The 10,978-nt window shown below is 57.7% G+C and overlaps 1 protein-coding gene across 2 annotated transcripts; it reads left to right on the top strand.

Annotated features, from left to right (window-relative positions):
- Nucleotides 1-2,137: 2,137 nt before the first annotated feature.
- On the top strand, nucleotides 2,138-10,733 carry SSTR3 (somatostatin receptor 3). 2 transcript variants are annotated; one of them, XM_055374563.2, is made up of 3 exons: nucleotides 2,138-3,104; nucleotides 4,240-4,386; nucleotides 7,112-10,733. In XM_055374563.2, exon 3 carries the CDS (start codon nucleotides 7,148-7,150, stop codon nucleotides 8,402-8,404), a length of 1,257 nt encoding a protein of 418 aa, XP_055230538.1. In that variant the 5' UTR covers nucleotides 2,138-3,104; nucleotides 4,240-4,386; nucleotides 7,112-7,147; the 3' UTR covers nucleotides 8,405-10,733. The 2 variants fall into 2 exon arrangements, with proteins under 2 accessions (XP_055230538.1, XP_004063476.3); XM_004063428.5 differs by lacking the exon at nucleotides 4,240-4,386.
- Nucleotides 10,734-10,978: the final 245 nt, after the last annotated feature.

Raw genomic sequence — 10,978 nt, 5'->3', positions numbered from 1 at the left:
GCCTGCTAGGGACTCACGGCACCGGTGAGGTTCAGATGGAGACCCTGGTGCTTTAGAACGAGAAGAGGGCCGAGTGGCAGGAGCGCAGGCTGAGGCTCGTTACATGGGGTCCCTAGGCCGCGGTCGGGACTGTGGATTTTATTTGATGAGGAACAGGTGGCCATAGGAGGGTCTCAAGGAGGCAGCTGGGATGACTTATGTTTGTAATGGACTCACTCTCTCTGCTGAGTAGGGGGCGAGGGTGGAAGCAGGGGAGTGCAAGGTGATGGTGGGGTGGAGGAGGAAAAACCCTTCTTTACTGTCTTAGGGTCTCTGGCTGGGCTGAAGAATTACACTGACATAAGGCAGATCAGCAGGAGAAAAACATACAGATTTCATTTACATGTACAAGGGAGCCCCCCTGCCTCCCGCCCAAATGACCAAGACCCAAAGAATTGACTAGGCATAAAGGCTTTTGTACCAGGTTGAACATAGAATGGCAATTGTGTAACTAGGAAGATATGGATTAAAAGATCTGTTCATACAGATTTCTTTTGGCCTCGACTCTCCTTATCTGGTAATGTCTTTCCTCCTCCTGGCATAGGGAGGGCGTCTTTCACAGGGGGTTTTAGCTCTTGCTTTCAGGAAGAAAAGGGGAGGTCAGAGCCCCCTTTCTGCACCTGCTGTTTCTGAAGTGCCTTTAGTGCAGAGAAATCAATATGCCAGAGTGGTGTATTCTGGGGTGGCGTGTCCTGAACCCCTTCAGTGGCCTGGCTCAGATGGCAGCCTGTGGATGGAGAGCAGTGGGCGGGTTCCAGGCTGGAGCAGTAAGGCTCGGTGCTGGGGAGGTGTGTGGCGGGGGGCACACTGATGAGCATTCACTCCTTTAACCTTCGCAAGAACCCCAGGGCCAGGCAGTCAGGTGTGTACAATCTACTGAAGGAGAAAACCGAAGTTTAAGTTCAGTGCACGGCAGGGGTAGAGCTGGGGCTCAAACTCCCCTGTCCAGTCTTCAGCCCCTGTACCCCAACCTGCAGGAATAAGTGAATGAATACATGAGGCTGGGTACGCCTGGGGCACAGAGGAGCGAGTGAAATCAGCAGAGGAGGAGGCCCGCGCAGGAGGCAGGAATCAAGGATACAGTGCCAGGTAGGCTGCAGCAGGAGAGCTTTATTCTGAGGGCAGTGAGAAGCCGTGGGTAGGGGTGGGTGGTCAGTGCCATGGAAAACCCACCCTTGACCCTGAGGACACGCTCCCAGGAGCCCACCCACACCTCATGAACTTGTACGGACAAGGACAATGGGAGGCTGAGACCTGGAGCAAGGGCCTTGTCCCGGGCACAAGGCAAAGGGACAGGCAGCGTTAAGAGACCAGGCCGGCTCCGGGTGGAAGGGGGTGTGTCCTACTGTGTGCTGCCGCATGCATGGTGGCACCTCTGGACGGATTCAACTTCCAGTTCTCTGCAGTGCCAGGTACCTAGTGACAAAGGAGGTCCAGCCCTGGTCCCAGGGAATGGCCCAGTTTGGAAAGCAGCCTAGGTACAGCCTGGCACATAGTAGGTGCTCAGCCAAGACGTGTGTCCTTTTCCCTTCCATCTCTGACTGTTCCTTTCCTTATCACTCCTGTGCTGAGGCAGGAATCAGCACAGGCAGGGGCACAGCATCCCAAGACATCTGGGCCTGTGCTCAGGACCATACGGCAGAGTCTCTTAGATCAAAGATCAGTAAATATGGCCCACGGGGCAAATCCCACCCACTGCCTGTTTTTGTACAGCCTAGGAGCTGAGAATGGTTTTTACGGATGAACATTTGCAATCGGTTTGATGAAACACTAACTCTAAACTCCAATTAAGCAAAAGGTGATGTCTGTAAAAAGAACTCTATTCTTCTCATTAGTGGACCTACATTACAAAATACTGGCCTCAATTATTATTATTCTATTTTGAGTTTTGTCAGTTACAAAATAGTAAAAATCTGTTTTCTCACTGCACAATGATTTTGCCCTCAAAGCCTAAAATATTGGTTCTCTGTTCTGTCCTTCCACTCCTCACCCTGCCTGGGGCTCTCCAGATTTAACCAATCCCAGGACTAATGACCCCCACCCGGCCTCCCCAGTGGTCCGTGCTGCGGCCGGTGTGCCCGACTGCAGGGCTGGACTGTGGACTCCCGGGCTGGCCATCCCCACACCCAGCCTTGCCTTGGGACACAGCTGCTGCCCCGGGGGACCTGTGCCGCAGTGGCCTCAGGAGCTGCTCTGGCTACTGGCTGGCAGCCTCAGCTCCCCTGAGCACTGAGCACATTCTTCTCTCCAACTCCCTGCAGGAGCCAAGGCCAGCGGGCGTGGGTGGCTGAAATCTCCCCGGTAACAGGGTCTGCCCCCCTCCTGCTCCCTCTCCGGGCCTCCTCCCTTAACCTGCACCCCGCCCCCCACCCTCCACACCTGCTCTCCGGCCCTCAGCCCCTCCCTGCTTACTCCCTCCTTCATGGGCTCCATGTCACCATCTGTGGCACAGTCCCTCTCTGTCACTCTCCCTGCCACCCCCTCGTTCTCCTTCCTCCCTCCTGCCTCTCTCTGCATCTCTCCCTCTCACCCGTGTCTCCTCTCCTCTCTTTCCTTCTTGTCTTCTCCCTGTCACGCATCTCTCATCACTCCCCCTCATTCTGCCTTTCCTCCTGCTCACGGTCTCCTCTCCCTCTCCCTCTCTCTCTCTCTACCCCTCCCTTTTTCTCTCTCTCCCTCTTTCTCCACCTCCTCCCGACCCCCTTTCCCCTCTATTTCTATTGGCTTCTGCGTCCCTTGCTCCCCTCTTCTCTTCCTCACCCTGGGAAGCTTCTCCCCCCTATCCTTGCCCCTGCCCCCCTAGGATGTGTCCTGGAGATGGGGGGTGACGTACCAGGTGCTGGTTGGGAAGTCAGGGCCGGAGACCAGATGGGAGAGGCTCTGTGGACAGCCGTGGCCGAGGGCCTGGGAGGGAACCTGAGCCCACAAGCGGTCTAGAAGTGGGTGCCGTGTGGGGACCCTAGTTAGGAGTGCCCTGGGGGCACCTGGGGACTGGGCAGGGAGAGGGGACAGCAGAATGATAACCAGCCTGGCGGCAAGGAGGGAAGCCCTCACCCCATGGGCAGGTAAGGAGGCTGGGGCCCAGATGATGTCCCCAAGGGTGGGGTCCTGGAAGCCCATCCTCTGCCCAGGATGAACTTGGGAGGCTGGGGCTGGGGAGGCAGAGGGTGGGGAGTCCCAGGGAGGCAGGAGGGAGGCCTTCCTGTGACCTCCCGGTCGGCTGCAGGGGCAGGGGCATTAGTCTCAGAATCTCGTGCCATGATTCTAGGATCTCGGAATCACAGAATCGCAGGCTGTCAGGGCTGGAGGGAGCCAGATGTATCATGTCGTTGGCTTCCCCAGCTCACGTGGCAGCTCTCCTGAGCTCCCCCTCCATACCCGGCACTGTGCTTGGCACGCCTCCGTTTAATCTCTGCAAACAACCCTGGGAGGTGGGTCCGCTTGTCTTCCGTATGACGATACTGAGGTGCAGGGGGGAGAAGTGACTTGCCCGAGGTCACACAGCAATTTGGCATCATCGCTGTGCAGCAGAGCCCAAGCCCCCAGCGCTGGGCCTGTAGGGTATGCTCCTGGGATCAGGCCCCAGGCCTGGGGTGCCAGTGAGTCAGTCGGCACTGGCAAGCATAAGCCAGGTGTCTTTGGGGGGAAGGCCGAAGCATGTAGAGGACAAGCAGAGAGCCAGGGGCCATCGCCCTGCACTATTCAGGACTGTCATGGCCTTTGATCCTTCTCAGCCTGAGGCCTTCAGAGGAGCCAGTGTGGCCAGGAGGTACTGATGGTTTAGAAGTAGATAGAACTGGGTTCGAATTCTGGCTTCCCACTCTCCAGCTGGGTGACCCTTTGCAGCTTACTCAACCTCTCTGAGCCTCAACTTCTTCCTCTCTAAAAACTCTCCCTCTTGGGCTTCTTGAGGATCTCATGATGTGAGTCTGAGGCTTCCATCCGGGGACAATGTCCCACCTTGGAGCTCTCCTTGTTGAACTGCTTGGCTGTTCACATTTATGGCTGTTCTGGGTGATGTCCTAGGTTCTGGGGTTAAGAAATAAATCATTCAGGGCCCCTGCCTTCAAAAGCCAGTGTTCTAGCGGGTGGGAGATGGGCAAATGGAGAATGATTGGGGTGCCTGGCCTCCCTGAACTGTTAGGGCTGTGCGGCTCAGGACAGCCACTCACCCTCTCTGTGCTGTCTCCTCCTGAACAGTCCTCCAAGGAGTCCGCCCCCAGCTTTCAGGCAAGCTTGTGCCAAAGATAAACCAGACAGGGAGGAAAAGTCCCTCCTTCTCAAGGATGAACTAGATCATGCACAGGATTCCAGCTCTTTAAAGAAAAGACGGCACCTCAATTGCAGGTCTGGCTTACGTGCGTGGAAAGCTGTAATTTCCCTGCTTCTGCTGCCTGGGCCCCTCAAACTTTGACAGAGAAGACTGGCTGAGATAAGGGTGGGGACAGGGTTTTCCAGGAGGGGGCCAGGGGTTCTGGGAGGGCGACTGCATGCCCTGGTACAAAGGAGGGTCTGGCTAGGCATGCCGTGTTCCTGCCAGGACCATGTGTGTGTCAGCGCATGCGCTTGTGGGTGCACAGACGTGTGCTGGGCAGGCGTGGGGGTGGGGCAACCTCAGAGCTTACCCCCAGCGGGCTACCCCAGGGGCATATGTCCCTGAAGCCTGGAAATTAGGCCTATCCAGCTCCTTGCTTCTCTCGGGAGCCTGGTGCTCCCCTCCCTCATCTAGCCCTGGCTTGTGATTGGCTGACCAGCAGGGATGCTATAAAGAGGATCTGTGCACAGCACAGGGCAGCAAGGTGGATGGTGACGCGGGTCCCTACCAGGGAGGCAGGACTCTAAGGTTCCAGGTTGCACAATTCCAGGTCTAAGAAGGACTCATTCTAGCATTCTGGAATTCTAACATTCTCTGATTCAAGGATACTGAGTCTAAAATCCTACGGCTGTAAGATTCTCTGCCTGTTCTAAGAATTCAAAATTCTATTTTTAGATCTCTAAGGTCCATTAGGCTTTGAGTCCATGATCCTCATAGCTCAAAGCCCTGGGGGCAACTGGGAAAGCGGATGCCAGCTGGGCACTCAGGTGGGTGCCTTCCCAGGCCTGGCTTCAGTTTGCCAGCCTGTGGAATGGGCGTAGAGGTGGTCACTACAGATCTTTCCAGATTTGCCCCTTCCTAGCTGTGACCAGAACATGTGACCTCACGTTTGCTCCCCCTCTGTGCAGTGGGGATGACAGTAGTGCCTCCCTCGTAGGACATCATAGGATACTGCAGCTCACCAGCTTAGCCTGGCACCTGGCACAGTCAGGGCTCAGTGATGAGCAGCTGGCAGCACTGTTAGGATCCTCTAGCCCACTGTCCAGGTGCCCCTCCCTTAGTGCTGCTGTCCCAGGCTCAGGAGACCTGATGAAGGGCTGGGGAGAAGGATGGGTTGAGGACAGGCTAGGGGATGACCCAGCCTCAGAATCCTTCTCTTCTCCCAGCCCCAAGAACAGGGAGGAGATGCTCTGAGCCCAGCCAGCTCGGGATGCTTTTGGAGAAGCCACGGCCTAGGGGTTCCTTGCTACCCTTGGCTTCACCCAGCCTGGCACTCTGAGCCCACTGCAGCCCCATGTCCTTGGGGCAGGGGTAGCCAGGCGTGCTCAGAGGCGTTTGTTTGGATTTGGGGTGCCTTCCCTTCCCAGAAGCTTTGCACATCAACAGTGACATCCATATAGGGCAGTGCGGACCACAGCTCCCATTGGAGGGAGGAAGTGCAGGCCCAGTGTCAGGGATATTAGCAGAAGGGCTTCTCCTCTGAGAGATTTATCTTCCCTTCAGGGTTTTCTGTAGGGAGAATCCAAGGACAGCCAGGAGCCAGGGGATTGGGGGATCATTAGGAAGAGGGGGTGCAGCGGGTGGTCCAGACCCCAGAGGAGGCTCCTGCATCCAGCCTGGCTCTGCCTGGGCCTCCTCCTGAGTGTGGCTTTCCGCAGTGGGGCCTGACATTCCCCCTTGGCACTGGACTTGGTCCACTGAAGGCTTCTCTGGTTCATTTGATGCCTGACACTGAGGCAGAGCTCGTGCCTGTGCGGAAGTGATGGGGCAGAAAGCAATGGGGAGGGTCCAAAGCTGGCTGGAGACTCCACAGGGGAGGGGATCAGAGTCTCACAGGGGAGCCCAGAGGAGCCCCAGCTTCTTCTGCGCAGGCATGGGATGAGAAAGACACTAAGAAAGCACCTGGAGTGCGGGGGGGGGGGGGGGGGGCTCTTGCTTGTGCTGCAAATCCCTTCTGAAAATGTCCCCTTTTCCAGGCAGCTGGCCCCTCCAGCCAGGGGGAGGGACTACTCTTGGATAGCATCTACTAAGTGAATTGTAAAGTTCTCCAACCCCAGCCGGCCTCTGGGGAGAAGGGGCCTCAGCCACCTGCCCCCCAGATTCACAGCCAACCTTCCTGGGCAGGGCCTTTGGGAGGGGCACAGTGGGATGGCCCAGGCTGAGGGGGCACCTAAGGACTCTGACTCCCAGGGGAGGGGACACCCCAAGCCTGTGGTTCTTAACTCCATTTGGAACCTGAAGAATCTGATAACAGATCTGACATTAACCTTCACCTGGAGTTTAGGGCGTTCATGGATCCTCTGAAGTTCATCTAGGGAGCAGGTTTCCAGGTGAAGGTCCTGTGATATGAAGCAGTGTTTTTCAGATGTGAGGGCGAGACCTGTTGGTGGCAATGCAACCCACTTCACAGGGCCCTGTCAGCTGGGGCCTCACATGTAGAAAGGAAAGGCAGGTATTTGTTGGTGAAACAGTATGACTTCATGCCGCACACCACACCCTCACTCCATGATGGAGAATGATCACCTCACCTCCCTGAGCCTCAGTTTCCTCATCTGAGAAAAGGGGATAACACGACTCAGCCTTGCGGGGCTGTGCGGGGTGAATGAGATGGTGCGTGCTAAGCACCTCCCATCTTCTGAAATCTCTCAGACGATGGGAGGATGGGCGTGCGCAGGTCCCCAGGTTCGGCATGATGGGAGGGGGCAGCACAGAGAAAGCCATTCTCTGCTGTGACCGAGCTGTTTTTCCTTCCCCCAGGCAAATAGCTGACTGCTGACCACCCTCCCCTCAGCCATGGACATGCTTCCTCCATCATCGGTGTCCACGACCTCAGAACCTGAGAATGCCTCCTTGGCCTGGCCCCCAGATGCCACCCTGGGCAACGTGTCGGCGGGCCCAAGCCCGGCAGGGCTGGCCATCAGTGGCGTTCTGATCCCCCTGGTCTACCTGGTGGTGTGCGTGGTGGGCCTGCTGGGTAACTCGCTGGTCATCTATGTGGTCCTGCGGCACACGGCCAGCCCTTCAGTCACCAACGTCTACATCCTCAACCTGGCGCTGGCCGACGAGCTCTTCATGCTGGGGCTGCCCTTCCTGGCCGCCCAGAATGCCCTGTCCTACTGGCCCTTCGGCTCCCTCATGTGCCGCCTGGTCATGGCGGTGGATGGCATCAACCAGTTCACCAGCATATTCTGCCTGACTGTCATGAGCGTGGACCGCTACCTGGCCGTGGTACATCCCACCCGCTCGGCCCGCTGGCGCACAGCTCCGGTGGCCCGCACGGTCAGCGCGGCCGTGTGGGTGGCCTCAGCCGTGGTGGTGCTGCCCGTGGTGGTCTTCTCGGGAGTGCCCCGTGGCATGAGCACCTGCCACATGCAGTGGCCTGAGCCGGCGGCGGCCTGGCGAGCCGGCTTCATCATCTACACGGCCGCACTGGGCTTCTTCGGGCCGCTGCTGGTCATCTGCCTCTGCTACCTGCTCATCGTGGTGAAGGTGCGCTCAGCTGGGCGCCGGGTGTGGGCACCCTCGTGCCAGCGGCGGCGGCGCTCCGAACGCAGGGTCACGCGCATGGTGGTGGCCGTGGTGGCGCTCTTTGTGCTCTGCTGGATGCCCTTCTACGTGCTTAACATCGTCAACGTGGTGTGCCCACTGCCCGAGGAGCCTGCCTTCTTTGGGCTCTACTTCCTGGTGGTGGCGCTGCCCTATGCCAACAGCTGTGCCAACCCCATCCTTTATGGCTTCCTCTCCTACCGCTTCAAGCAGGGCTTCCGCAGGGTCCTGCTGCGGCCCTCCCGCCGCGTGCGCAGCCAGGAGCCCACTGCGGGGCCCCCGGAGAAGACTGAGGAGGAGGATGAAGAGGAGGAGGATGGGGAGGAGAGCAGGGAGGGGGGCAAGGGGAAGGAGATGAACGGCCGGGTCAGCCAGATCACGCAGCCTGGCACCAGCGGGCAGGAGCGGCCGCCCAGCAGAGTGGCCAGCAAGGAGCAGCAGCTCCTACCCCAAGAGGCCTCCACTGGGGAGAAGTCCAGCACGATGCGCATCAGCTACCTGTAGGGGCCTGGGGAAAGCCAGGATGGCCCGAGGAAGAGGCAGAAGCCGTGGGTGGGCCTAGGGCCTACTTCCCAAGGTGCCACAGGCCCATGATGGGATGTTGAGGGGCCTGGACTTTGATGCTATTGCTGCCAGGTCTTGCTGTGTGACCTTGGGTAGGTTGCTTCTACTCTCTGGGCCTTGTTTTCTCCTCTGTGACTCAGGGATAGGAGTCATCAGCCTGGATGAGCTATGTCAGATGAGAGGTTTGGAGGGCACTGTTGCTGGGCTGACCTGGCTGAGCGGGCAAAAGGTGGGTGCAGACTGGCCTCCCCCCAGGGATGGAGTGTCTTGGGGCATCAGCTAGAATCTTGGCCCTCAGAGGGATAAACCAAGGCCAGGATTTCTTGGGCTCAGAGTCAGGAACACAGGAGCTGCTGGGGGCTGGGCTGGAAACCTAAACAGAAGAAAGCCTAACCTGGTGGGAGGAGTGGGGCAGAAATGGTCAGGCCCCAGATCAGCTCCCTCCCCTTGACTGTGAGGCCTTGGACCAGCTCTGCTCCTCTCTAGGCCTCAGGCTTCACCCGGGTAAAACCCAACAACCTCTACACCCTTTTGGCCCAGGCAGTCAATGCTGGAGGTCCTGTGCTCCTGGACGGGAAGAGCAGGTGAACTTCCTGCTCATGGAAGCGAATGAAGTCCAGCTTCAGGGTCTCTCACTGCCTGGGCTTTTGCAAGGCCCTGCATCTACTTTTGTACTTGTCATTTTGTATTCGTTTTCTTAAAGAGGGACCTCAAACTGCATAAGCTTAGGCCACCCAAAGCCTGGCTCTGCCCCTGCTGAGGTCAGCCACCCAATCCCCAAGGAAGCTCACGTTGGGTCTTATGGCTGGAGTAGGGGCCCCCGGGGGTTCCCAGGTCTTTTGAGGGCTTCCAGGTGCCTCCTTGTAGGAGGGGTCATCCCTGTTCCTCTCCTTGTGACCCATATTCTCCCTTCCTGGAGACCGAGACAGGGACCCAGCCCATGAGGACTGGCATGGAAAGGCAGAGTGTCTGAAGAGCGCTGTGAGGAGAAGGAAGAGGAAGGGAGAAGAGGAAGAGGAAGAAGAAGGAAGAGGAAGACAAGGGGGAAAGGGAAGGATGAGGCGGGGGAAGGAGAAGTACAGATCTGTTTCCTGGAGCCGTCTTTGGCCCCCCGGGCTGAGCTCAGTGGTAGCATCTGTGAACCTGAGTTGCCGACAACAGCCCCACCCAACCAGTACTTAGGGAAGGACACGATCAGGGTGGAACAGCCAGGGTGCAACGGCAAATGCACAGAGTACAGACACGCACAGGGCCTGCGTCCCTGAGGGGCCTCAGAGTGCTGCCAAGAGGGCTCAGGACTTAATAAAGCCCTAGGGTGGAGCTGGCTACCACGGACATTGGGAGGACTGGGGAGCTCCCTCCCCATGCTCTATCATCCTGGAGACTACAGGTCGGGAGGCCCAGGGAAGACAAGAAGAGGCTGAAGTGGGACTGTGGAGGGGGACCATGGGGAGCAGCCACCATCCAAGGCTGGGCCTAGACTCCCTCCCAGAGATGGTCCCTCAGAGCTGTGGTGAGGCTGGCCCTGGGAGGGTGAGACCCCCGGTGAGACCCCCGGTGAAATCCCTCCGCTTCCCCACCCCCTGCAGAGGGCAGGGGTCCTCAGGGAAAGCACAGGAACCAGACTTTTGGAGACCTGGATCTTCGGCACACCTCAGGGTCCTGGGCTGGCATTGGCCTTCTGGGCCTCAATTTCCCCATCAACAAATGGAGATGAATCCCAGCTTGGCTGCCTCCTGGGATCTAACGAGAAAATGAGTCATGTGAGGTAACTTCCAGGCTCACTGCAATGGGTACGGTGGGGTGTATCAGATTATAAAGTGGGGGTGCCCTCTTCACCCCCAGGCTTGGCCTATACCCCCCTCTACTTCATCAAGTGGCCTCTCTGTGTCTGTCCTTTGGGGTGAGGACACTGTAGGCCATGAGAAATGGGCAGTTGGGGGGTCAGAGGCCAAGGGTCAGGGAGGCAGGGCTTGGGGAGAGTGTGGGACCATCAGAAGAGAAGGAAGTTTACAAAACCACATTTTGTGTGGAGATGGAGGCTGGAGGCCTGGCCCTGGGACTTGGTCTGGGGTTTCTTGAGGAAGATCTGAGGGTCCAAGGGAGGAGGGATGCCCTGGCCTTCTGGCCTTCTCTGGCTGATCCTGCCTTCTTGCTGCCTAGGACAGGAGAGTAATGTCCTAGAAGGGTCCCTGGGAGGCCAGTTAGGAAACCCTTTGCTGCTTCTGTCTCTAGCTCTTGTCAATAAAGATGGTGACACCTGATAACAGCTGTGGCCTGGGCCAATTTCTCCGCCAGACACTGTGTCCAGATGGGTGTGAATGTGTAGGTGTGTGTGGGCTCTGTGCACCCTGGCCTGTTCGGGTGTGACCTCCCAGAGTCCAGGTCCTTCAGGGAACATGGAAGATACCCTTGATGGGGCTGAGCCCACATCCTTATAAACCTTGATCCAAAAGCAGTAGATGTCCTTTCTCCCTATTATCCAAATAGCAGATTTCAGGGAAGAAAGTGGAT

The sequence above is a fragment of the Gorilla gorilla genome, chromosome 23 (genome assembly GCF_029281585.2).
Source record: "Gorilla gorilla gorilla isolate KB3781 chromosome 23, NHGRI_mGorGor1-v2.1_pri, whole genome shotgun sequence".
In the NCBI taxonomy this organism is placed as follows: Eukaryota; Metazoa; Chordata; class Mammalia; order Primates; family Hominidae; genus Gorilla; species Gorilla gorilla.
The sequence above is the reverse complement of the archived record's forward strand: the minus strand, read 5'-3'. Positions and strand labels throughout refer to the sequence as shown.

Coding starts and splice junctions, on each gene's coding strand:
- SSTR3 (XM_004063428.5), top strand. CDS start 7,148: ATGGACATGCTTCCTCCATCATCGGTGTCCACGACCTCAGAACCTGAG.